Source organism: Equus przewalskii, chromosome 9 (genome assembly GCF_037783145.1).
Source record: "Equus przewalskii isolate Varuska chromosome 9, EquPr2, whole genome shotgun sequence".
Classification (NCBI taxonomy): Eukaryota; Metazoa; Chordata; class Mammalia; order Perissodactyla; family Equidae; genus Equus; species Equus przewalskii.
Genome location: NC_091839.1, coordinates 14,032,205 through 14,058,204, shown reverse-complemented (window position 1 = coordinate 14,058,204; position 26,000 = coordinate 14,032,205). Strand labels below are relative to the sequence as shown.

Genomic DNA, 26,000 nt, shown 5'->3' with positions numbered 1-26,000 from the left:
GCAGTGGTGGAGGCAGGGGAGTCCCCAGGAGGCCAGCTCAGCACAGCCTTGAGAAGAGCCTCCCCTCAGCACCGCCTCTTTCTGCAGCACACCTGGGCTCTGGCAGCCTGCCTGGGCTCCCATCCCAGCTCCGTGCTCACCAGCTGTGTGACCCGGGGACATTGCATAACCGCTTCCTGCCTCCGTGCGTTCATGTATGAAATGGAGATAATAATAGCCCTGCCTTGCAGAGCTGTTGCGAGGAGAGACGACTCCGACGCACATGTGACTCGTCTGGCACATCGTGAGCACTTTGATGCAAGCTGCAGTTGTTGCTGTGGTTGTTACCGTTGTGTCAGCCCCCTGCAGAAGGAGGCTTATGATGACAACCCTCCCTTTTCACACTGAGGAGGCTGCCGCTCAGAGAGGTTGTACCTTACCCAGGGTTGCACAGTTTGGAAGTGGCAGGGCTGGATCTGAGCCTAGCCTTGCCTCACCCCAAGCCCAGGCTCCTTCCTCCCACCTGGGGGTGCTCCTGTTTGTAGCAGTGTGCAGGCCGTGTCTCGCGGCCTCCTGACTGGGAGGTGAGCAGGCACGTAATGGGGACATTATGTGGTCCCAGGGCCAGGGCAGCGTCGGTGGTGGACTGGGTACCTTGGAGGGTTGTAATAACTTGTCATTCTAGGATCTGAATAAAAGCCCCAACAGGGGAAGTGGGAGACTTGCCTCAGCTGTTCCTAACTGCCTTCTGCCCCTGCACGGCTTTCTGTGCCCTAAGTGTCAGAAGGGAATGGCAGGTCCTGGGGGGAGGCCACCTGCAGGTGGCTCTTTCCTTCTTTCCACGAGTAGTTATCGAGCATTGACTAACAGTGCCCCTGACTGACAGCAGTAGAGTGCCTGCCACATGCCGGGCCCTGTGGCCACAGTATTCATGTGGGTAATCAGATCTGGTGATCGTCCCCATTTTACAGATGAGGAAACTGAGGCCCCACGAGGTTAGCTGGCAAGGCCATATAGCTAGTGTGTGGCAGAGCTGGAATTCAAACCCAGGAGTCGATGGTGAGCAAAACCACACCAGGCCCCTACCCTCAGGGAGCTTCCATGGAGTCCTTGTGATGGGGAGGGAGGACAGGTGTGCCATCTGTCTGTATGATTATTTGAATAAAGTCATGACTCTGGCAAGTGCTCCCAAGGAGTGCTCCACGGCGGCACGTCATAAGCCGGTCCAAGCTGGTCCGGCAGAGTCTGGAGGGGTTTTATGCATTCATTCAGGGAATGCTTTTCGAGCTGCAACTCTGTGCCACACCTTGTGCTGTGTGCAGGGGACACAGCGGTACCACTCAGGCCCGGCCCCCACTGTCACAGAGTTGACCTTACAAGGAGATATGGCGGCCCCGATGGGGGTCCTCCCACCCCTGAGGTCCCACAGCGAACCCAGGGGCAGAGCAGGCCCTGACAGTGGCCTTCCTCTCTCCCGCAGCTGGAGAAGGAGGAGCAGATACACAGCCTGGACATCGGGAATGATGGCTCGGCCTTCGTGGAGGTGCTGGTGGGCAGCTCGGCCGGAGGGGCCGGGGAGCAAGACTACGAGGTAAGCCGGGCCCTGAGATGGGCCCCATGCTGATCCGAGATAGGCTCCACGTTGATCCAGGCCCCAGGCGCCCCCGGGGCCTCCTGGGTGTCAGGCCGGGTCGAGGATGGGTCGGGGATGAGTCACACGTCAGTTTGGAATGCCTCTGTTAGTCACTGTTTGCAACAAACGTTTACAAGAGGGAATGCCTTTTGCTCTACTATGAATATTAAAAAAAGTCGGCATCGTGCTTTTTTACTGGCTGAATTCGTTAGAGCTGGACTGGTAAGATCATAGTTATCCAGCTGGTTAATCAGTGAAATGTTTTTGGGTAGAAAATAAACCTACTGTGACAAAGAGAGTTTACAATTTTAAGTGATCAAACCAGTTTCTGCAAGGTGTGTTTTTTTTCCTTTTTCTCCCCAAAGCCCCCCTGGTACCTAGTTGTATATTTTTAGTTGTGGGCCCTTCTAGTTGTGGCATGTGGGACGCCACCCCAGCGTGGCTTGACGAGTGGTGCCATGTCCATGCCCAGAATCCGAACCGATGAAACCCTGGGCCGCCAAAGCAGAGCGCGTGAACTTAACCACGTGGCCACTGCCAGCCCCGGCAAGATGTGTTTTTTTCTTGCGATGAGAAGTTGTTTTTAACTGAGCCAATGTTTTACATTCAAAACAATGCACAGGTCAGAGTTTTGACAAATGTATCCACCTGTGTCCCTGTCCCCAGATGCAGACATGGAGCACTCCAGCTTCCCTGACGGTTCCCTCCTGACCCTTTGCGGTCACTCCTCCCTCCCCCAGCTCAGGCAACATCTCTCCTCTGTCCCCACAGACTAGTTTGGCTGGTCCTAGAATTTCATATCAATGGAGTTTTACAGTCTGTGCTCTTTTTTGTGGCTGGCATCTTTCACTTTGAGATTCCATGCAGTGAATACGTCAGGGGCTGTTCCCCTTTGTGCTGAGTCGTGCTCCACTGTAAGCACAGACCAGTTTGTTGATCTGTTCTCTTGTTGATGGCCATCTGGGCTGTTGCCACTTTTTGACTATTACGAATAAAGCTGCTGTGAACATTCTTGTACAAGCTTCTTATGGAGATCTCTTTGGGGTAAATATCTAAGAGTGGAATTTCGAGGTCTTGGGGTAGACATATGTTTTAACCTTATTGGAAATTGACAGTTTTCCAAAGTGGTTGGACCATTTCATATTCCCTTCAGCAGTATATGAGAGTTCTAGGGCTCCATATCATTACCTTTACTTGGTGTTGCCAGTCTTTTTAATATTTTAAACCCCAGCCGTTGAAATGGCACATAGTGGTATTTTATTATGGCTTTAATTTGCATATTCTTGACAAGTAAAGGTTAGAACGTCATGTAACCTTTCATGTACTTATTGGCCATTCATTTATCTTATTTTATGAAGTGTCTGTTCGAGTCTTTTGCTTATTTTTTATTGGGTTGTTTGTCTTTTTGTCATGGGCATGAACATGTATTTTTTTCAGGGTTTTTTTCCCCAGATATGTTTGTTGCATATTTTTCCCCCAGTCTATGACTTGCCTTTTGATTATCTTAAACAGTGCTCTTTTTGGCTTGTTTGTTTGTTTTTTGTTTTGTTTTGGTTTTTTGGTGATGAAGATTGGCCCTGAGCTAACATCTGTTGCTAATCTTCCTCTTTTTGCTTGAGGAAGATTGTTGCTGAGCCAACATCTGTACCAATGTTCCTCTCTATTTTCTGTATGTGGGATGCTGCCACAGCATGGCTTGATGAGTAGTGTTTAGGTTCACGCCGGGGATCCCAACCCGTGAACCCGGGCTGCTGAAGCGAAGCACAGGAACTTAACCACTATGCCACTGGGCAGGACTCTTGATGAGCAGAAGCTGACGAAGTCCAATCTATCAAGGTTTTTTCACAAATACTTAGTGCCTTTTGTGTCCTATAAGAAATATTTGCCTGTCCCAAAGTAATGATGGTAGTCCCTGTATTAGTTTCTTATTGCTGTTGTAACAAATTACTGCAGATGCAAATTCCTGCTAAAAACAATACAGATTTACTGTCTTACAGTTCTGGAGGTCAGGAGTCCAAAATCAGTCTCTGGCCTAAAATCATGGTGTCAGCAGGGCTGGGTTCCTTCCTGAGGCTCCGGGGGAGAATCCATTTCCTTACCTACCCCAGCTTCTAGAGGCCACCTGTGGGTCTAGGCTTGTGGCCCTTCCTCCATCTTCAAAGCCAGCCATCACATTACTCTAACATCTGCTTCCACCGTCTTTCCTCTGACTCTGACTCTCCCGCCTCTCTCTTTCTTATAAAGACCCTCGTGATTACACTAGGCCCACCTGGATAATGCAGGGTAATCTCCCAATTTAACATCCTTAACTTAATCTCAAAGTCCCTTTTGCCGTATTCACAGGTTCTAGGGATCAAGATGTAGACGTCTTTGGAGGGCCGTTATTCTGTCTACCACCATCTCCTGTGTCTTCTTCTAGAAGCTTTATATTTTTAACTTTTACCTTTAGATCTCTGATCCATCACAAATGAATTTTTGCATATTATGTGAAGTAGCAGATGAAGTTCATTTTTTTCCCTTTTGTTTTTTATGTTCTTTGAAAATACTTTTTTTTTAAAGACTTTTCTTTTCCCATTGAATTGTTTGGTTCTTTTGTTGAAAATTAATTGACCACATATATGGAGGTTTATTTTTGTACTCTCTATTTCATTCCACTGATATGCATGTTTATCTTTATGCCAATACCACACTGTCTTAGTAATGAACATTGATAGTATGGGCCGGCCCCGTGGCTGAGTGGTTAAGTTCGCGAGCTCCACTTCAGTTGGGGTTTGCCAATTCGGATCCTGGGTGCTGACCTAGCAGCGCTCGTCAGGCCATGCTGAGGCGGTGTCCCACGTAGCACAACCGGAAGGACCTACAACTAGAATATACAACTATGTACTGGGGCTTTGTGGAGAAAAGAAAAAAAAAAGAGAAAGATTGGCAACAGATGTTAGCTCAGGGCTAATCTTCCTAAAAAATCCAAAATCTTAAAAGAATTTTTTTTAAATATTGATAATAAATATTGATAGATTGTGTTGAACTTCCGACTTTGGTTGTCAAGATTCTCTTGGCTATTCTAGATCCTTTGCATTTATTTCCATATAAATTACAAAACCAGCTTGTCAATAACTTTATTTCAGACCTACAGAAAAGTTGCATAAATAGTACAAAGGATTCCCATATACTCTTCACTCACATTCCCCGAATGGTAACATATATGTACATATTTTTTAATGAACTGGAGGTAAGTTGCATACATGATGTCCCTTCATCCCTACTGACTCCACTGGATATTTCCAAAAAACGGAGACATTTTCTTACCTAACCCCAGTACAATTATCAAAATTAGGAAATTAACATTGACATGGTACTCTGTCTTCTGATCTCAGAGCTTATTCAGATTTCCTTCGTTGTCCCAATAATGTTCTTTATAGCAAAAGAAAATTCAGAATCATGCATTGCATTGATTTGCCGCATCTCCTTGGTTTCCTTTCAGTGGGTACAGTTCTTGCGACTTTCTTGGTATTTCATGCTGTTGTCATTTTGGAAGAGTAGCAGTCAGTGATTTCGTAAAATGTCACTCATGGTACAAAATGTCTGACGGTTCCTCATGATTAATTTATGTTATACACCTTTGGCCAGAATACTGCAGAAGCGATGTTGTGTTCTTGGTGCATCAGATCATGAGGCACATGCCTCTGACTTGCTTCATCACTGGTGTTAGCCTGGATCATTTTGTTAGGTGGTGTGGGCCAGGGTTCTCTGCTCTGAAAGTACTGTTTTGCCTTTTGTAATTCACAAGTATCATGTGGGGAAATACTTGGAGACTATGTAAATATCTTGTTACTCCTCAAACTTGTTCTCACTAGTTATAGCATCCATTATTGATTCTTGCCTAAATTATTGATGCTATCGAAATGATTTTTTTTAAATTTCCTTTTCCAGTTGTTGGTAGCATAATAAAGGTACGGTTGATTTTTGTATATTGATCTCGTATCTTGTGACCTTGTTAAATTTACTTATTAATTCTCGTAGGAGAGTCCCTTGGGATTTGTGTAGCTCTCTGGGGATTTTCTACATAGACAATCATATTGTCTGTGCATAAGGACAGTTTTCTTTCTTTCTAATCTTTATGCCTTGTTTCCTTTTTCTCATCTTATCACACTGACTGGTATGTCTAGTACCATGTGGAACAGAAGTGTGAGGGCAAGCATCCTTCTCTGGTTCCTGATCTTAGGGGAAAGTGGTGAGCCTTTCACCATTGAATGTGATGTCAGCTGGAGGTTTGTTTATAGGTGTCCTTTGTCAGTTGAGGATGTTCTTTTCTAAACCTGCTTTGTTGAGAGCTTTTCTCCATGAATCTGTGTTGAGTTTTATCAAGTGCTTTTTCTGCTCTACAAGGTACATTTTAACAAATGAGGTTTGCCTTCAACATTCTTAGTCTCAAGGTTATATAAGTGGTAAAAAGGTAAACTGAGGCACGTTAAATTTTAAAGAGTTTACTTGAGCAAATGATTCAACTCAGGCAGCCCAAGCTGAAAATGGTTAGGGATGCCCTGTGGGCATGCCAGAGCAGAGGTTTTTATGGAGAAGACACGGAAGCAAAGCAAAGCAATTATTTAATTGGCTGTAGCTTAAGTGGTTACCTTATTTGGGAAAATCTAGTTATTCATCTATTTTTTTAATTTTTATTTTTTTGCAGGGAAAGATTGGCCCTGAGCTAACATCTGTTGCCAATCTTCCCCTTTTTTTTCCTCCCCAAGGCCCCAGTGCATGGTTGTGTATTCTAGTTGTAAGTCGTTCTAGTTCTTCTGTGTGAGCCGCTGCCACATCATGGCAGTTGACAGATGGATGGTGCGGTTCTCCACCCAGGGGAACCCAGGTCGCTGAAGCAGTGAGCACCGAACTTTAACCACTAGGCCATCAGGGCTGGTTCTGTTTGGCTATTATGATAGTTGTTCTTGCATTGCGTTTTCTCAGATTCGGGAACTTCAGTTGGTTGTATATGATGAATTGTTCTTGCATTTCATTTTCTTGGATTCGAGTGCCCTGACTCTGGCTTAGATTTTGGTTTGTTTACATAGGTCACCAAGGCACTAGAGTCACTCACTCTAATGGCCTCTTTCTTTAATTGCTTTAACAAAGTCAGTAGTCTTTGGACTATAAAAAAAAAAGTTTGCTGTTCTTAGCAAGCAGATCAAAATTCTACTTTATAGAGATGAAAGCAGAATAAGTGCGTTCTTAGCTAACATTTTATTATATCCGGTTTATTATTCACCCCTTTATCTATCTAGCAAGATGGAACGACCTGCTCAGGGCTTTGTCTTTACCAAGTCTGAAAATGCCTATGCCGTTAGTCTCCCGTTTGTTCAAGGTTTTTAATTAAACTTCTGCTGGAGCCTCGGGTTTTTGTTACAATTTCCAGCCAAGACTGAATTAAAGACTTTGGGGCTTATAATGTTTGACTTCCACCCAGAAACTAGATAGGGCTGGAAGAGCCAAGAAAGAAAAGGAAAAAGGATGGAGCAGGGCTGGTCGACGTTGATGTCACCTATACAAATCAAGCGTAAGGCACATATTGGGATAACTAATACCATTTTATACAAAATCAACACGTTCTTGTTTCTCCCCTCCAAATTCTACAAAGGAGATACGTAAGCTTTCGAGGTTAACACGGCCTAGAGAATAAAGGCTTAATCCTGGGACCGTAAAGACAGTGTTAGGTAATAAGACAGACTGATACCTAGAGTTATTTTCTTTTTCTGATGAATGGGAGGAGAGTGTATTCAGAGGAAATCTACCTCTTATATAGGGAGCAGCTGCCCGCCAGAGTTTGTGTTGCCCCTTCATTTTAGTCACTAGGTGATAAATTCACCTCCCCTGTCAGCTCCCTTGTCAGCTCAATCAGGCCTTTTATAAACAAGTATAGTCAAGGCCAGGGAAATGGCTTCCCTTCTGTATAATTTTCTTTGTCGTTTCTTTTTCATAATCAGAGCTGAGCACAAAGAGACATGTAGTTATGTTCTGGTTTTCTCAGCAAAAGGCTTTTGTTTTCTAATTTCACAAATTTCACAGCATGTCTGTTAGAAAGGAGACTAAGTAAGAGATATACCCAACTAAAATTGGCTTACTGCATAAGAATATTTATTGTTTCTTTGGGAGGGAAGTCTGGCATTAGGCAGACCCAGAGTGGATCTGGCAGCCTAACAAAGTCAGTGTGGTTGGTTGGCATCGCTTGATTCTTTTGGACTTGCCCTCGTGGTTACAGGATGATTGCTGCTGCTCCATCCATCACTTAGTAGCATCCAGTGCAGGAATTGGAAGAAATGGAATGGCAGAAATTCAGTGGCTCTCTTCCATCCTGTGTTTCTCTTTAATGAGGAAGGAAAATCCTTTTCAGAAGCCCTAGCAGTCTTCCTCTTAAAATCACATTGGCCAGAACCAGCTCACGTGCACATCCTTGGACTGGCCATTGGCAGAGGGAATTGAGTTTTTAGACAATCATGATTCATCCCTTAGTGTTGGATGTACAGCTATTCCACTGTTTTTCAAAATGGCCTGGTCAGTTTTGATTGTCATTTGTTCCATCATACTGTCAGTATCTTCATTTATCTCTTTAAACTATTAAACATACTTACTTTTATATTGTATGTTCAATAATTTCAATATTATGCAGCCTCTGTGGGTCTGAGTCTGCAGTTTGTGGTTTCTGCTGACCCCGAGTCATGGCTGTTTCCTCCTGCCTCATGGGGTGTGTGTGTGTATTTCTAATTGTTAACGTCTGTCCTTTGGGACTGTGTCTCTGGGGGATCTTTGAGGACTTGCTTTGAAGTACATTCCTCCAGAGAAGATTCGCCCTGATGTCAGGTGATACTGTGTACGTGGGACCATTTAAGATGTTCCGCTTGAGTTTTTCTATGCAGTTAGCTAGTATGAATTTTTGCTCCAAATCCTTAGGAATTCTCCAGAGAGAATTTTTCATCTTTTCTCTGCTGTCGTCCAGAGCTCGGGCCTCCTCGTGACTCTCCACAAGGCACATTTTCCCATTTTACCCATGGAGGGTGTTGCCCATGGAGGGGGCCCAGCTCTGCATGATTTGGTGATAGTCTCTGAGATGCTCTTCTTTCTTGCTTGGAGCCCAGGCTTTGTCTTCTGTTTCCCCTGCCACCACCACCTAGGGTCCTTTAAAATCAAGCTCTGTGCCACCAGGGCAAACACCAATATCATTGCCACACACTGTATCAGCCAGGGTCCCACCAGGAGACTGACACCACACCAGTTATTTTAATGGAGAGAATTTAACATAAAGAATTAGTAACTAGGTACAGCTGCCCCTGCGTATCTGCCAAGGATTGGTTCTAGGACCCCCGTGGATACTCAAGTCCCTTATATAAAGTGGGCATAGTATTTGCAAATAAGCTATACACATTCTCCTGTATACATTAAATCATCTCTAGATTACTTATAATAACTCATGCAGTGTAAATGCTATGTAAGTTGTTATGCCATATTGTTTAGGGAATAACGACAAGAAAAAAAAAGTCTACGTGTTCAGTGCAGACGCACCCATCATAGGCCTTCTGATCCGGGCATGGTTGAATCTGCGGATGCCGAGCCCACGGACGCGGGGCGACTGTACTGAACTGAGGGGGCCAGGAGACTAAGGCACGATGAAGAAGGAACTGCAGGGAGCAGCTACCACCCCGGGGGTGGGGGAACAAAAGGAAGGGGTTGGAATTATTGAAACTCAGCTGTTTGGAAGCTTGGAGGTGGGGTCCAGAGAGCTGAAACTCAGATCCTGAGGAGGGGGCCCTCGGCGGCTGGCGCTGGTGGCCCGGAAGGAGGTGCAGTGAGGCCGGTTCTGCGAGTTGGGAGGCTCCAAACAGGATTCATCTGCCACCGGGAGAAGGAGCCTCTGCAGGAGCACAGGCGCCCGGTGGTGCTGCTCACGGGTCGGGGAGGAGGAGCAGGGGGAGGAGGAGCAGAGCCCTCCCTCTTCCAGCCTTGCAGCCTCTCCCGCGCCCCCTGTTGGCAGAGCCTGACAAGGAGAAGCTGAAGCGTCCCTGCCCGGCAACCCAGAGCTGAGCATCCGAGGGGGCGCTTTAGCCGACAGACACTCAGTCAGCCGCTGGTGCAGCTCCCTGCCTCTTTGGATCCTGTGCTCTCAGTTCCGACCTCCGATGACCTCCGATAATGCCCCTGGCCTTTCTGCTGACTCAGCCGTGCTTTTCCCAAAGGTGTTGGACCATTGCGCCTGTCGTTGTGAATATTCTCTGCTGGGAGGGTTCCTGAGGCCCTGTAGCCTACCATTTGGCCAGATAAGGGAGACTCTTTGGAAGAATTGAGAAAGGATCGATCAGATCTGGAAGTAGAGGGCTCCCTCTGGGGCCTGTGTCAGGGGAGGACTGGCCAGAGGCCCAGAAACAAGAGAAGAGTCTAGAGACCTTGAGGCACATCGCAGCGCGAGCTGGATCTGGCGACTACCTGGCCCTCACTCAGGCCCCCTGCCCCCTTCCTAGCCCCTAGGAGGTGTCATTTAAACCAGCCAGCCCCGGTTCTCATTCACTGTGCCTTCTCCCAGGTCCTTCTGGTCACCTCATCTTTCATGTCCCCTTCCGAGAGCCGCAGTGGCTCAAACCCCAACCGCGTTCGCATTTTCGGGCCTGACAAGTTGGTCCGGGCAGCGGCCGAGAAGCGCTGGGACCGCGTCAAAATTGTTTGCAGCCAGCCCTACAGCAAGGTACCTAGGGTGCGGGCTAGGGGCGTGGGGTCCTTGGTCCTGGGCAAGGAGAGAGCTGAGGGGCCAGTGTTGAGTTGCAGAGGGCTGGGAGGATGGGGAAGCTGGTCTCCCCATGGGACTGTGAGGAAGCTGGGTCCTGCCGTCCCCGAAGTGGGTTTGAGATCCCCCCATAATGGGAGGCGTTGTTTCCTGGAGGGAGTACAGGGAGGGTGAACTGCAGGACCTCCCAGGGGAAGTGGAGGAGGGGCAGCTGACTTGTTAGGGGGTCTGGTAGAGTGGGCCTGGGAATTAACATCACGAGATCTGGAGTCAGGTGACTGGGTTCAAAACCTGGCTGTACCACTTCTCAGCTGTGTGACCTTGGGCTGGTGACTTAACCTTTCTGGCCTCAGTTTACAGATCCTTATAGGGTTGGCGTAAGTTAGGGATGCTAAGCTATGGTAACAGTGACACTGAGTATGTCATGACAACACACGATAGAAGTATACTTCTTACCCATGGAACTGCCCTGGGAGTGTTCAGCCGGTCATCCAGGGACCCTGGCTTCCATCTCATGGCTCTGCATCCAGCTATTGGAGGGGGAAAGAACCTGGAGCATTTCTGTGTTCCAAAAGAGGCACATGGCGTCCCCGCCCCCCGCCATTCCACAGGCAGGAATTGGAGCACGCGGGATGGATTCGCTTGGACACCCAGCAGCCTTTGCCTGTTGCTGTGAGACTGGAGGAGCTAATGCACAGGAAGGGCTTAGTGCCGAGCCCGAGCCAGAGTTAGGGCTCAATAACAGCTTGATGTTAGTAGAGTCGTCACTGTCATCTGGACACCTCCGTAGACATGTGTGTCCATAAGAGGGAAAGAGCCAGAAAGGGGTTTCCCTAAGTGAAAGGGGCTTGGGGAGCAGGCCTTTGTCCTTGGCCAGACTCCCTGACTCCCAGCCCTCCTTTCCCAGGACTCTCCCTATGGCCTGAGTTTCGTACGGTTTCACAGTCCCCCAGACAAAGATGAGGCAGAGCCCTCACCCCAGGTAAGCTCCACCTGCCACCCCCAGAGCCTTCTCCCTACCTCTTCACCCCTGACCACTGCACTGACCTTGCGGGACCTTAGAAGGTGACCAAGCTTGGCCAGTTCCGCGTGAAGGAGGAGGATGAGGGCGCCACCTCCCTGAGACCTGGGGCCCTCTTCTTCAGCCGGAACAATAAGACTTCCACAGGTGAGTGCGGAACATTGAGTCCTGAGTGAGTATAGGGCTGGGGCCTAGACTCCTGGGTCAGAGGGAGGAGGGGCTAAGGGCCTGGACTCCAGGGTCTGAGGGAGGAGGGGCTGGGGGCCCGGACTCCTGGGTCTGAGGGAGGAGGGGCTAAGGGCCTGGACTCCAGGGTCTGAGGGAGGAGGGGCTGGGGGCCCGGACTCCAGGGTCTGAGGGAGGAGGGGCTGGGGGCCGGGACTCCTGGGTCTGAGGGAGGAGGGGCTGGGGGCCCGGACTCCAGGGTCTGAGGGAGGAGGGGCTGGGGGCTCGGACTCCAGGGTCACTGCAGGGTTTTGGGAACAACACTCTGTCCCATGGATAGGAGCTGATGGGTCTGAGGGCCTATCTCTCTCATCCTGGATCTACTTTGTTCCTCTGTAGCCACAGCCAGTGACCCAGCAGGACCCAGTTATGCAGCTGCTACACTACAGGCCTCCAGTGCCGCCTCCTCAGTGTCTCCAGTCTCCAGGGCAGTAGGCAGCACCTCCAAGGTGAGATCATCAGACCCTGGTGGGGTGGAGGAGGAGGAGAGAGGCTAGAAGGCTCAACTTATCCCTCTGCCCAGCCTCAGGAGTCCCCCAAAGGGAAGAGGAAGTTGGATTTGAACCAAGAAGAAAAAAAGACCCCCAGCAAACCATCAGCCCAGCCCTCACCACCCGCCCTCAAGAGACCCAAATGTGAGCAAACTGGATTCCTTGTTCCGATAGGGTCCTGTGCTCTGTGTCCTAGGGGAGGAGTTGCTGGGGGCCTGGACTCAAGGTCTGAGGGAGGAGGGGCTGGGGGATGGACTCCTGGGTCTGAGGGAGGAGGGGCTGGGGTCTGGGCTCAAGGTCTGAGGGAGGAGGGGCTGGGGTCTGGGCTCAAGGTCTGAGGGAGGAGGGGCTGGGGGATGGACTCCTGGGTCTGAGGGAGGAGGGGCTGGGGGATGGACCCCTGGGTCTGAGGGAGGAGGGGCTGGGGGATGGACCCCTGGGTCTGAGGGAGGAGGGGCTGGGGCCTGGGCTCAAGGTCTGAGGGAGGAGGGGCTGGGGGATGGACCCCTGGGTCTGAGGGAGGAGGGGCTGGGGGATGGACCCCTGGGTTTGAGGGAGGAGGGGCTGGGGTTTTGTTGCAGTAGTGCTGACTGAATCTACTCTTTGGCTTCTCCAGTGCCAGCTCCCACTCGATCCCCAGCCACCGCCCCAGTCCCTGCTGCAGCACGGGGGGCAGTGCCAGGGAATTCCCGAGGAGAAGGCAGCGAGCCCAGGGGACCCCGAGCTGGCCCACAGGAGCTGGGGAAGATCCTTCAGGGTGTGGTGGTGGTGCTGAGTGGCTTCCAGAACCCCTTCCGCTCGGAGCTCCGGGACAAGGCCCTAGAGCTGGGGGCCAAGTATCGGCCGGACTGGACCCCAGACAGCACCCACCTCATGTAGGCCTGGGCCCTCCTCCCGTGCTCCCCACTGCTTCTCCTCCGTCTCCTCCATCTTGCTTTCTCTCTCTCTCCTTGTCTCTTCAGCTCTCTTATCCTCTGCCTCTTTTTCTCTCTGATTCTTCTATCTTTCCCTTAGTCTCCCTGTGTCTTGTTTCTTTGTCCCGTATCTGTCTCTTTATCTCTCACTCATGTCTCTTTCTCCCTCGCTCTGTCTCCCTTGTCTTCCTCTTTCCCCTTCACCCCTTAGATCACAGCTGACCGACACCCTCCATTCTGCTCCCCCATAGCTGTGCCTTTGCCAACACCCCCAAGTACAGCCAGGTCCTAGGCCTCGGAGGCCGCATCGTGCGGAAGGAATGGGTGCTGGACTGTTACCGCATGCGTCGACGGCTGCCCTCCCGGAGGTGAGGCCTCACTGCACGCGTGTGGTAGACATGTGTACACACGCACACACATACACACACCAAACCTGCCCCTTATCCCCATGCTGGGCAGTGCCGGAATCTGGAGAGAAATCAGACTGGGGCCTGCCGGTAGAGGACACTGCAGCCCAGCCCAGAGTCAGCTGACTTCTGAGAGGAGGGGGGCCCTTCCGGGGGCTCTGGGAAGTCTGCTCAGTGGAGGAGGAAAAGAACTTTGCAGGCTGTTCAAACAGCATGCGCAGAGGTTCAGGCGGGAGAATGGAGTGTTGGGGCCTGTTTAGATTCATTCAAAGCAAGCCCCTGAAGCTCCTGCTTGGTCCCAGGCTGGGCTGCACGATGCTGGGCCCCCGGATGTCAGGTCCTGCCCTTGAAGCCCTCTGACTTTGATGAGGGGACCAGACTTGTTATAAAACAGTATGGAGGAAGGCCCAAGTGGAGACCACAGGGGGTGGGCCGTCTTCCAGGACAGGAGGTTTTCCAAGCCGAAGAGAGGCAGAAAGCATGCTGGGTGGAGGAGCTGAGGTTGGCTCAGCCTGGTGTGTGCCCCGAGGAGTGGCAGGTGGGGCTCAGCTTGCAGTGGGAGCGGGAAGTGGCAGGAAAACGAAGCTGGGGGCAGCAGGAGCCACGGAAGGCTTTTGAGCTGAGGGCAGGGTCAGATCCAAGGCCTATGGATTGGAGGGGAGACTTGAACTGTGAAAGAAGACAAGACCTGAGTGTGTTCAGAACTGGGCCTGCGCCTGGCATATTTCAGAGACAGTCTGCGTTGGGGAGAGGTGGAGTCAGGGAGGCGGGTGGGGTCAGCTGAGAACTGGGCTCCATCCAGCTCCAGAGACACCTCATCTGTCATATGGGAATCCAGACATCTCTGGAAACAAAAGTGCTTTTCTAGGTTTACCACAAACTCATTTGGCTGGACGATCATCCTGAACTGATGTGGGGCTGTTTATGGACTTTATTTATCCCATTAAGTGCATCAGCATATTTATTACAGAAATATTAATGGATTGGATTTACGGGGCACTCCCTTATACTCCACTCAGGGGTGTTATGTAACAATCTATACGCCTGCCACTTGCCTCTGTCAAGTCTGAAAAATTCAAAATTCTGAAACTCATCTGGCTCCAGGGGGTTTCCTCTGTGAGCAGTGGGAAGCCACAGAAGGTTTGAGGGGAGCAGAGCCAGGCTCTGCTGTGAGGGGTGGAGGGTCAAGGAGAGGCTTCAAGTGGGGACCCCAGAGGGGGCTGGGGCCTCGGGTGTGGAAGGAGGGATAGGATGGGGATTTCTTTAAGGACAGAGGAACTGGGTTCGGATCACTGTCTGCCTGGGAGGTGAAAGTGTGCAAGGAAGAAAAGGCAACTAGACAAACAGTGTTGGATTTGCCACTGGGTTTCGACAAAAAAAAAAATTCAGAAAGCACTTTATATTTTTAAAAATTGACGATAGAAGGACGACGCCGGGGGATGGCTCTCCTCACAAGAATCCCAAATTGAGACTTTGAAAATCTTTTAATTCAAAGCATTTTCAAGAACAAGCTTAGTAAACCTACCATTGATTCCTCAATCAGCGGCTCCACTTACATCCTCTGAGTTTCCCATGAGCCACCATTTTACAGCAAGTGTGACTTCCCTGAAGAGCGTTTCAACAGCTTTGAAACAACCCTCCAATGCTCAGAAGGGTCTTAACGTGCGCACCATGAGAGGGGAGCCAACTTGTTCATTTGCTTCTGCCGCATGCTGCTGCCCTGTGATTAGGGGCCAGTTGATTAATCTCTCTGGGCCTTAGTCTCCTCATCTGTAAAATGGGGCTGAAAATAGTACCTACCCCAGGACTCAGTGACTCCGTTTGTTGTACGTGTTCAGAACAGTGCCTGGCTCATAGGAAGTCACATGTAAGTGTTAGCTGCTGCTGTTATTATTGGAACCAGGAGAATTCTTTTCCCGGAGTGTCAGCGGCTTAAGGAACCATGAATATAGTGTCAACATCTTTACAAATGTATTTGCTTTTGAGAATTTTCCCTTAATTGGTACACATTCCCCTAATGAAAAAGTGACTTTAATTCTGAAAGGGGAAAATTATTTGATTTTTTTTCCTTTCTGCAATGGGGCATTTCTTCCCCAAGAGGGAGGGGAAGGCAGGGAGTCTCAGGTCCCTGGTGTGGGTGGCTGGGGTGGCTGAGGGTCACTGGGGCCCTTCCGGAGCTGGGAGGAGGGGCAGGCTGGGAGAGCGGCCACGATCGTGACCCTGAATATTTAGTAAATGCTAGTGGCTCTTGCTTCCTGAGCACCCTCCCTACCTCCCCCACAGGCCACGATATGCTCTTTGTCTGAGGCCGATTCCTCCCCTAGGTACCTCATGGCAGGGCCCGGCTCCAGCAGCGAGGACGAGGAGGCCTCTCACAGCGGCAGCAGCGGGGATGAAGCCCCCAAGCTTCCTCGAAAGGTCTGATGCCCCCTGCCTGGGGGTGGGAGGGTGTAGTGGGAGGAGGACGTGGGTCTGTTGTGGTACCCCAAACCCTCCACTCCTGCCTGCTTCGGGCACACACCCCAAACACACTCACACCCACGCTGTTCCTTCCCTTCTTACTGACCCACCCTCCCTCCCCAGCGCCCCCAGACCAAAACCAAGCCCCCGCAGGCAGCAGGACCCAGCTCACCCAAGAGACCTGCAGCCCCAGAAGAAACCAAACCAGCCTCACGGGGGCCCCAGGAAGATACCGACACTGATGGGGAGCAGTCAGGTCAGCGCCGGAGGGAGGAGGGGCTGGGGGCCTAGACCCCTGGGTCTGAGGGAGATGGGGCTGGAGGCCCGGACTCCTGGGTCTGAGGGAGGAGGGGCTGGGGGCCCAGATCCCTGGATCTGTGGGAGGAGGGGCTGGGGCCTGGACTCCTGAGTCTGAGGGAGGTGGGGCTGGGGGCCTAGACCCCTGGGTCTGAGGGAGGAGGGGCTGGAGGCCGGGACCCCTGGGTCTGAGGGAGGAGGGGCTGGGGGCCCAGACCTCTGGGTCTGAGGGAGGAGTGGCTGGAGGCCCGGACCCCTGGGTCTGAGGGAGAAGGGTGTGGGGGCCCGGACCCCTGGGTCTGAGGGAGGAGGGGCTGGGGGCCTGGACCCCTGGGTCTGAGGGAGGAGGGTCTGGGGGCCTGGATCCCTGGGTCTGAGGGAGGAGGGGCTGGGGGCCTGGACTCCTGGGTCTGTGGGAGGAGGGGCTGGGGGCCGGGACTCCTGGGTCTGAGGGAGGAGGGGCTGGAGAATGGACTCTTGGCTCTGAGGGAAGAGGGGCTCGGGGCCTGGACCCCTGGGTCTGAGGGAGGAGGGGCTGGGGCCCTAGACTCCTGAGTCTGAGCGAGGAGGGGCTGGATCCCAGACACTGGACGTGGGGGAGGAGGAGGCAGAGGCTCTGTAACTGGATCTGGAGGGCAGTTGAGGCTGGGGGTTGGGATGCCTCCTTCTGTGCTAGGGTGTGAGACTGGGAGGGGGGTTTACCAGTTTTCCCAGGAGACAAGGCGGCCCCTCCCGTTGACTAAACTTCCACTCGCAGGCCAGGACAATGGGGCGGATGATTCTGGGGATACTGAGGATGAGCTGAGAAGGTAGGGTGGGGGTTGGGGGTCAGGGTGGCCCTGGCCTTGGGTGGAGGGGGATCTGGTCTGCATGCTCTTCCCCAACCCCTTTTGGCTCCTCCAGGGTGGCTGAGCAGCGGGATCAAAAGCAGCCGCCTGGCCAGGGGGAGAACGGTGAGGACCCATATGCAGTATCCACGGATGAGAACACAGACAACGAGGGTCCCTCAGAGTCTCCTGACCTGCCCATTCCTGAACTCCCAGGTAGGAAATCCCTCCCTCCCTCTGGAAGAGGGATTTGTCCCTCAGTTCTTGGCTGTAACTTAAGCCCAGCAGCCTTGGGATCTCTGCTGTCCCCTGTGACTTGTGTCCCCTGATGCCCCGGAACCCCACTACCTGCCTTTGCCACCTCTTTGCTCTCTTAGGCCTATTCCCTTCCCTTTGGCATCCTCTTATGACTTTCCTCTCTGTCCCCTTCCTGATTTCCTGCTGTGACTGCCCCTGTCACAGTCCAGTGCCAGCTTGCCTTTCCACTCCACTGTGAATGGCCCTGCCTCACTGGCCCTGCATCAGGGCTTCGCCCTCCCTAGGCCTCAGATCACCTGGGGGGCTTTTAGAATCTGCAGATGCTCAGAGCCCACCCCCAGGTTCAGTTTTGTGGGTGTGGGGTGGGGCCCGGGCACACAGGTGACTGGGCAGTGATCTCTGTTGGGACCTAGGTGGTGGTGGCATTGTTGTTTGTCATCCCAGACATGGATGCAGGGGGCATGGGATGGTGGCCGGAGTCAGAGCCACTGCTGGTCGCAGATGGAGGCAGTCACGGGGTCTGAGTGGAGGCCAGATTCAGCGGCCACTGGAAGAAGCCATTTTCCCCTGGTTCCTCATGGGTGATGGGCAGTGAAGTCCCTTGATCCTCCAAAGCCCCATAAGTGGCAATCAGCAAATTGATGGCCTGGAAAGTCATGTCAAAAGAGAGAGAAGGAAGAAAGCCAGAGAAAGCACTGGTTGAGAAGGCCTGAGCCAGCCCGGGAAGAAGGGGCAGGCTCTGAAGTTCCTACCCCAGGCCCAGCTAATGAAGGGGCTCCAGCCCACCTGTGATTTAAGAAAAAATTTGCAGATTTGTGTAAGAAATATGTTGCAATAATAGTAATTGTGTCTTTTACCATTAAAGCAAAGAAAGGGGGGAAAAATCTCCCAGAAGGCTCTGGTGGGCCTGGCCGAGAACCACCGCTGTCACCCCGCTGGGTGTGTGTGAACGCCCCTGTGCAGCCACTGCACTGGCCCTCCTGTCTTGCCTCCAAGGGTTCTGTGGCTCCAGCTGGTGTCCGGAACTCCAGGGGTCTCACACTTGGCTCTTGCACCGTTTCCCCTGCAGACTTCTTCCAGGGCAAGCACTTCTTCCTGTATGGGGAGTTCCCTGGGGATGAGCGGCGGAAGCTCAGACGCTATGTCACTGCCTTCAATGGGTCAGTCTCCAGGGGTGGGCAGCGGTGGGGAGGGGATGCTGAGTCCAGGGGAGGGGGTGGGAGGCTGTGGGAAGGAAGGCAATGGGAGGATGGAGCAGGGGCCTACCCTGCAGGATGGGCACAGGGCAGCCACGGATGCACGGCTTCGCCTCAGTTTTCCCTGCTCAAAGTGAGGCTCCCCACCTGAAGGATTAGGGATGAGGGAGCTATCGGTGTTGTGGCTGGGCAAGACTGGCACGTGGGAGGATGGGGGTCCACAGGCAGCCTTGGGGGACACAGTGGGGTTGGAGAGGACAGCCTTTGAGAATCACTGGGGAGCAGGATGCTAGAAGAGGGGACGCCAATTCTCTGCCTCTTTTCTTTTCCCACCAGGGAGCTTGAGGACTATATGAGCGACCGAGTCCAGTTTGTGATCACGGCACAGGATTGGGACCCCAGCTTTGAGGAGGTGAGTCCCAGAGGGGCAGGGAAAGGGGGACCCAAACCCCCATGCCTCCCCTCCAACGCCCCTCACTCAACGGGTTCCCATATGCACCCCACCCCACGCTGCAGGCCTTGATGGACAACCCCTCCCTGGTGTTCGTCCGCCCCCGCTGGATCTACAGCTGCAACGAGAAGCAGAAGTTACTTCCCCACCAGCTCTATGGGGTGGTGCCCCAGGCCTGAAGTATGTGTTTGCGCACATGTGCGTGCACACATGCACACACACACACAGGATGCGTTTAATAAAGGTGACTTGGTTTGGAGCTGCTGTCCCTCTCACTTGGGACTCTCCCAGAACCTCCAGAAGGCCCATGGTTTTCTGTCTTATGTTTGGTTTTTGCTTCCCCTCTGAGCGCCAGGTCTCTGGGCTGCCTTAAGACTCCTGTCCTGGGGTCCTGGAGAGAATGAGGGGCCCCCTCTCAGGCGTCTGGTCGGGAAGGAGCTCTTTGCTACCTCTCCCTGGCCCCTCAGCCCTATGGTGGCAGGTGGCAGGGAACTGGGCATCTGACACTCAGCGCCCCGCCTTGGCTGGTTCTGACCCTCAGCCCATTCGTGCACGTGGCTGTCCCCGTGGGTCCTGGGCTAGAGGCTGGGATGCTCAGGAAGTGTGCCTCTCCTGAAGTCTCAGCCCCCCAGGCCAGGGACATCTCCCTTCCTCTGAGCGTTTCAGAAGGCCTGTATAACTGCTGCCAGCGTGGTTTGACATCACCTCACTTGGGAGGTTCACTGGGGGGAAGGGGCATTTGAATCAACCCACCCAAATGCTGTACCCCCTTCAAGGCTCCACCACACTTCCAGTGGGAACTGAGCTGGGTGTTGGAGAATCAGGGCAGAAGCAGGATGGTGTTCAAGGCAGGGCCATGGCGTGGGCAAAGGCCGGGAGCTGGGGCCAACCCAGTGCCTGGGGCAGTTGAGAGAGCATTGCCACCTTTGATGAAGAGGCTTTAGGGCCGAGGTGGCTGGAAAGGTGGACATAGCCCTTGCAGTTGTGCTGTCCAATGCAGGAGCCACTGGACAGGTGGCTATTCAAATTTCACTATAGTGAAATAAAGAACTCACTTCCTCAGTCACACTGGCCACATTTCAAGTGCTCAGTGGCTGCTGTACTAGACAGCACAGAGGGAACATTGCCATCACTGTAGAAAAACAAAGGACAGGGCTGTCCTGGAGGGCTGTGAATGCCAGGCCGAGAAGCCTAGACGTTATCCTGGGGGCGGGGGTCAGAAAGGGCTTTGAGCAAGGCAAAGGGCACGGGCAGAGCTGGGTTACAGCTTACCCCAAACTTAGTGTCTCAAAACAACAGAAATTTATGATCTTCCAGGTCTGGAGGGTAGAAGTCTGAAATGGGCCTCCTGGGCCAAAAATCAAGGTGTCGGCTGGGCTGTGTTCCTTCCGGGGGCTCTAGGGGACAGTGTGCTTTCTTGTCTTTTCCACAATCCACATTCCATTCCCCTTCCACGTTCAAAGGCAGCAGTGGTCAGTCGGGTCTTCCTCACACTGTGTCACTCTGACACTGAGCCTTTTGTCTCATTCTCCCACGGTTAAAGGTCCTGGTGGTTACACTGAGCCCACCTGCATAATCTGAGGTCATCTCCCCGTTTTAAGGTCAGCCAATTAGCCACCTGAATTCCTGATGTTACCTCACTTCTCCTTTGCCACGTAACCTATCCATAGGTTCCAGGGATTAGGATGTGGACATCTTTGAGAGGCCACCCACCACATGTGAGATGTGAGTCACCACTCTGATGGGGCTGACCTTCTGCTGGGGGAGAGACGGTGAGTGTGTCCTGCAGCGCTGGGCAGTGCTCAATGCCGTGAGACAGATAGAGCAGGGCAGTGTCACACGGTGAGCAGAGTGAGGGGGCAGGGCGGGGTAGTTCAGTTGGGTCATCGGGGAAGGCCTCTCACAGGCCTTACCCCTCTGCAGAGACCCGGGAGAAGTAAGGGAGCATCTGGGGGAACCATTCCAGTAGAGCAGAAGCAAGTGCAAAGGCCCTGAGGCATGTGCAAGGAGCAGCAGGGCCTCGGGATCCACCCTGACTCAGCACTGTCCCACTGTTTGGTTGCGGGCAAATCCCATCGCTCCTGGCCTCAGTTTCCCCATTTGCACATGGTAAGGTTGGACCGGATCAACACCTCTCGAATGAGTTCGTGCCCTTGAAACTTTGACCGTGGTGTGGTTGCTTTGGAAGAAAGTTTCCAGGACAGCTCTATATATAAACATGGATACCAGCCATACTGCTGGGTTTGGAGGAGAGACTGGAATCCTTACCCTCCCCCGGCCCTCCCCAAGGCCTTTCTGAGCAGCCTGCAGTCCAGCAGCCTGCTAATTTCCATCTGCCTGCTGGCTTCCCCCCCTTACCCTGGGTACTTCCACAAAGCACCTCTCAGTCCATCTTCCACACCTTTCAGATCTCAGCTCAAACATCACCTCCTCAAAAAGGTCTTCCCTAACCTCCATATAACAGGATGTGCCAGGTATACACTCTTACAATACTGCGTGTCTGTCATAGTTGTAACTTGATTAGTTTATGGTCAGATTTACCAGTCTTTTCCTCTACAATTTGCACTTTTTGTATCTTAAGGATACTTTCTCTACCTCTGAGATGACTAAGATATTCTCCTTTATTTCCATCTAAATGTTTTAGAGTTTTGCTTCTCAAATTTAGATCTTAAATCATCAGAAATTTGTTTTTGTGTATGATGTGAGGTAGGGGTCTGTATTAGTTTCCTATTGCTGCTATGACAAATTACCACAAGCTTAGTGGCTTTAAACAATACGACTTTATTTTCTTTTGTTCTGGAGGTCAGCAGTCCAAAATCAATCTTTGTGGGCTAAAATCATGGTGTTATTAGCAGGGCTGTGTTTCTTTTGGGGGCTCCAGAGGAGAATCCATTTCCTAGCCTTTTCTAATCTCGAGAGACTGCCCTTCCTTGACTCTTGGCCCTGCAGCACTCCAATCTCTGCTTCCATTGTCACATCTCCTCTGACTCTTTCACTTTCCTCTTCCCAGTATGAAGACCCTTGTGATGACATTGGGCCCACTCGAACAATCAGAACAATCTCCTCTCAAGATAAGACCCTTAATCACATCTACAAAGTTCTTTCTGCCATGTGGAAGCTAACATACAGGTTCTGGGGGTTAGGATGTGGATATCTGTGGGGGACCATTATTCTGCCTACCACAGGGTCCCATTTAATTTTTTCCATATCTCTCAGCTCACTCACAGATCAGCCTATCCATTCCCCACTCGTCTACAGCAGGGGTCGGCAGACTATAGCCCAGAGGCAAAATCCAGGCCACCTACTGTTTTTGTAAATAAAGTTTTATTGGAACACCGCCACACTCATTCATTTATGTATCAATGTGTACGGCTGCTTTCGTGCTACAATGGCAGAGTTGGGTAGTTGTAGCAGACACAGTGTGGCCTGCAAAACGTAAAAATATATACTGTCTGGCCCTTTACAGAAGTTGTTTGCCAATCTCTGATCTACACATGGGGACTGTCACATGTCAGGACCTCCTATAAGCACAGGTCTGTTTCTGAGCTCTCAGATCTCTTCCACTGGCCTGTCCCCAAGTCAAAACCACAGGTGTCATCACTACAGCTTTGTAATAATTCTTGGTGTCTGGTGGGGGGCGGGGGGCAAGGCTCCCCTTATTCTTCAAAACAGACTTGACTTCCTTACTTATTTTTTTGCCTCCACTTGATTCGTGTCCACTTCCTTCCCTAGACCAGGTCTGTCTTGTTCACTGCTGCGTTCCTGATGCCCTGTGCAGGGCCCAGCACACAGTAGGTGCTTAATTCATGTCTGGAGAATGATGAGCAGTCCACTGTTAGCTCGACCATCCTTATTTCATAGCAGGAGAAACAGGCTCCAAGAGGGGAGCTGACTTTGCCCGAGAGGGGGCTTGTGCCCTAATGGAGGCCTTCAACACTCCCATTTTATAGATAAGGCCTCTGGGGCCAGAGAAGTGACAGCTTCTCCAAGCCCCTCTGTTCCTAAGTAGTGGGTCAGGACCGCCTCCAAAGCTTGGGCTTTACAATGTTTTCATACTATCGGTAGTACCACATTTGTTCTTGCTTTTATCCTTTAGTATATCTCGTGAATCTTTCCATGAGTACATACAGAGCTGCCTTTTTTCCCTCCAGCTACATACTCCATTCTGTGGCTGTGTTCTGATTCATCAGCCACTCCCCTATCTATGGGCACCTGGTTGGTTCCCATCATTGGCCCCAACCATCCCGCTGCAGTGAACATCCTGCCTCTCGTGCCTGTTTCATGTACTCGAGTTTATCTACAGGATCAATTCTTGGAAGTGGAAGAGCTGTCATGAGCGTGTGTGCATTTTCAATTTTTTATAGATACAGGCAAATGGCCAGAGTGGAGGCGCTCATTTAAGCTCACAACAATGTGGAGAGGGCCTGTTCCCCACCCTCCTCACGAGCCCGCTGTAGGGGCCGTCTTTTTACCTTTGCCATAAGAAGGGAAAACCAGAGCCAGGGCTCCCAAACCATACCTTCAGGTTCATGGTTTGGGGCCCAGTGCTAACTCTCTCTGGGTGATGCCTTCCCCTCCCCCAAGCAGGTGAGCAAAGAGTTCCTCCAGCTTCTAAGCTTGAGCCCAGGATGAGGGGCCAACCTCCCTGCCAGCCAGCCGTCTGGGAGCAGCAAGCCCATACAGCCTGGCTTAGAAACACCGCCTCTGTATTGACGGGGCTGGCGGCAGCGGGGGCCAGGGAGCCCAGGGGAGGGCTCACTCTGGCTCCCCCTGGCTCTCAGCCGCGGGGTGGCTGCGTTGATGAAGGAGCAGGAGGCGTTTTTGGCCAAACGCCTGGCCGCAGCTGGAGCAGTGATGCCGGGCCGCGGGCTGGCTGCCCGGCGCGGTGGGGGGGTCGTGACAGAGGCGATGGGCAGCCAGTTTGGAAGGGAATGAAAAAGCCTTGGGGCAGTGCGGGCAAGGGTAGGGGCGGGCGTCGGTGGCATGGTGCGTGTGGCGGTGGGCCGCCAGCTTGGAGGGGTAGCAGAAGGACTTGGGGCAGTCGGGGCACGGGTAGGGGCGGGCGGGCGCGTGGGTCCAGAGGTGGGCCGCCAGCTTGGAGCGGTGGCCGAAGGCCTTCGGGCAGTGCGGACACGGGTGCGGGCGTGCGCCGCTGTGCGTGAGGCGGTGGGCCGCCAGCTTGGAGGGGTAGGAGAAGGCCTTGGGGCAGTCGGGGCACGGGTGCGGGCGGGCGCCGCCGTGTGCCAGCCGGTGCGTGGCCAGCTTGGACGGGTACGAGAAGGCCTTGTCACAGTCGGGGCAGCGGTGCGGGCGCTGGGGCGGGGGCCGCCGGCGGGGTCGGGAAGGCGCCCCCGCGGACAGAGCGGGCCCTGGAACCGACTGGCTGGGCGTCTGCGGCGGGCCCTGGTGGGGAGCTAGGGGACAGGAGAGCTGGTGGGCTCCAGGAAGCAACGCCCTGAGTCTAGGCCAGCCCCCGCCCGCAAGCTTGATATATTCGAGTGTACGTGGACACCTCAAGGGTCATACTGAGATTCCCCAAGTGACATGTTCCTACTCCCCACTCCCCCCATGCATCATCCTAAAGGGCTCCAAAGGGTTACCTAACTGGAACCCCAAAGCCACTAAGGTGTCTGCTTCTAGCATCTTCCCAAGTAATCACCCTAAAATCCCGCATGTCGTCCCCTCGTCCCTCCTGTAATTTTCTGAGCCCTATAAATGATCACTGAGAATCCCCAAAGATAACCAAGTGGGTTTCCCAGAACGCCGTGTTTTGGGGACCCCAAAAGGTCATCACCCAGAGCCTTCAAACTTTCACCCTGAGATCCCCTCAAAATGTGATTCTTTTAGCCCCAATTCCTGGAGAATGCCCCCTACCCACCCACAGGTGGCGCCGCTCTTACCTCCTCTCTTGGTCACTGGTTCCTTACCAGCGGGACGAGGATCGGTGTCCCCGGCCGCGGACTCTGCATCTCGCTCCAGCATCTTGCTGGCCCAGGAACCTAGAAGGAGGGCCTAGGACGGGGAAGGGGGCCACGCCGCCGGTGATTATCAGCCTGATGGGGCTGGGGCTGGAGTACCTAAAATCAGGGGTCAGTCTGATTCGGAGCGGGGTCTACTTAAGCCTGGCGTCCTAAGGCGAGGGCGGGCTTGAGAGAAGGCGGAGCTTAGAGCACCATGGGCGGGGCTTATACAAATCTGACCAAGAAGCAGCTCCTTTTGCAATTTAGACCCAGACTTGGATCCTTCTAGCTGACTTGGCGGGGCCTCTACAACTTAAGCTCAGCGGCCGTTCTGAGCGCCGAGCTGGCGGAACCTCCCCCACCAGAACCACGCGGCCGGGGAACCCAGGACAGGAGTGGGCGGACGTATACAAATAGGACCCAAAATCGGTTGCTTAGCAACTCAGGCCCAGGGGCGGGGCCTTCGAGCGGAGTGGGCGGGCCTTGTCCAACGCTGTCCCGGAGGAGGGGCCTGTGAGCTCAGTGGGCGGGATTTCACACGGAAAGGTAGCTTTACCCGGCTCTTGGGTTGGTCTCAGTCCACTGACGCCGCGTCAACTGCTTCCTTCTTGTCGCTAAGTTTCATCCCCGGCATGAGGCTGGGGCCGTGAGGGCTAGACGGGAGACCTGGAGGAAGACAGAAGGAACGTGGCGTGTGTTGCGAATCAGAGACCTCTAATGGACTTCTCCCTCGGGGTCCCAAGGGTCCAGGCCTCAATGCACCCTCCCAAGGCCCAGACACCAGGGCAGCCCCTCCGGAACCTATGCATCAGGACCCCAATCAACCCCTCTTCAGCAGGTCCTGGCGTGCTGTCCCCAGTCCACTTCTCGAAGACCCACGGGTCTGGGCCCGGACCCCTGCCTCGCTCACCTGCGGGCGGCCCCTCCCCGGGGGCGGGGCTCCGAGCCCCTCCCGCGGCGGCCACTGCAGCTGCGGCGCTGCCCTCGGACCTGGCGGAGCTGCACCGCCCGGCGCGCGCCCAGCGGTGGGAGGGGAGGGGCGGGAGCGCGCGCGAGCTGCCAGGCCCAGCCTTATTTCCATCCCCTCCTCCCACGCCGGGCCCGCGGGGGCGTCAGT

The 26,000-nt window shown here is 52.9% G+C and overlaps 2 protein-coding genes and 2 long non-coding RNA genes across 13 annotated transcripts in view; 2 read left to right on the top strand and 2 right to left on the bottom strand.

Moving 5' to 3' along the window:
• The window catches only part of XRCC1 (X-ray repair cross complementing 1), a 26,641-nt gene extending 7,416 nt beyond the window's left edge, over positions 1 to 19,225 (top strand). Inside the window, exons 3-17 of one of the 4 annotated variants that reach the window (XM_070632800.1) lie at positions 1,460 to 1,570; positions 10,179 to 10,337; positions 11,284 to 11,358; positions 11,442 to 11,544; positions 11,962 to 12,071; positions 12,152 to 12,257; positions 12,730 to 12,988; positions 13,279 to 13,395; positions 15,759 to 15,852; positions 16,018 to 16,150; positions 16,949 to 17,000; positions 17,095 to 17,234; positions 18,346 to 18,436; positions 18,809 to 18,884; positions 18,989 to 19,225. In XM_070632800.1, the coding sequence (XP_070488901.1) occupies positions 1,460 to 1,570; positions 10,179 to 10,337; positions 11,284 to 11,358; positions 11,442 to 11,544; positions 11,962 to 12,071; positions 12,152 to 12,257; positions 12,730 to 12,988; positions 13,279 to 13,395; positions 15,759 to 15,852; positions 16,018 to 16,150; positions 16,949 to 17,000; positions 17,095 to 17,234; positions 18,346 to 18,436; positions 18,809 to 18,884; positions 18,989 to 19,102 (1,740 nt within the window). In that variant the 3' untranslated portion in view covers positions 19,103 to 19,225. Of the gene's footprint in view, positions 1 to 1,459; positions 1,571 to 10,178; positions 10,338 to 11,283; positions 11,359 to 11,438; positions 11,545 to 11,961; positions 12,072 to 12,145; positions 12,258 to 12,729; positions 12,989 to 13,278; positions 13,396 to 15,758; positions 15,853 to 16,017; positions 16,151 to 16,948; positions 17,001 to 17,094; positions 17,235 to 18,345; positions 18,437 to 18,808; positions 18,885 to 18,988 lie in introns of all 4 variants that reach the window. The other 3 variants (XM_070632798.1, XM_070632799.1, XM_070632797.1) reach the window with 3 other exon arrangements.
• LOC139085471 (uncharacterized) lies at positions 4,713 to 10,910 on the bottom strand. The gene is made up of 2 exons (XR_011543786.1): positions 10,833 to 10,910; positions 4,713 to 9,927 (listed from the first exon to the last, which is right to left on the bottom strand). It is a non-coding gene; the product is annotated as an uncharacterized lncRNA (long non-coding RNA).
• Positions 18,233 to 26,000, bottom strand: ZNF575 (zinc finger protein 575). 7 transcript variants are annotated; one of them, XR_011543783.1, is made up of 5 exons: positions 25,794 to 25,977; positions 25,440 to 25,549; positions 24,824 to 24,935; positions 18,543 to 18,619; positions 18,254 to 18,371 (listed from the first exon to the last, which is right to left on the bottom strand). XR_011543783.1 is itself a non-coding variant. In XM_070632808.1 (4 exons), the coding sequence occupies exons 3-4, from the start codon at positions 24,903 to 24,905 to the stop codon at positions 23,679 to 23,681; spliced, it is 741 nt and encodes a 246-aa protein (XP_070488909.1). In that variant the 5' UTR covers positions 24,906 to 25,000; positions 25,440 to 25,549; positions 25,794 to 26,000; the 3' UTR covers positions 21,685 to 23,678. The 7 variants fall into 7 exon arrangements, 4 of the variants coding, with proteins under 4 accessions (XP_070488909.1, XP_070488908.1, XP_070488910.1 ...); XR_011543781.1 differs by lacking the exon at positions 18,543 to 18,619 and having other exon boundaries at positions 18,233 to 18,371; XR_011543782.1 differs by lacking the exon at positions 18,543 to 18,619 and having other exon boundaries at positions 18,233 to 18,371; positions 24,824 to 24,922.
• Positions 20,578 to 22,261, top strand: LOC139085470 (uncharacterized). The gene is made up of 2 exons (XR_011543785.1): positions 20,578 to 20,695; positions 21,934 to 22,261. It is a non-coding gene; the product is annotated as an uncharacterized lncRNA (long non-coding RNA).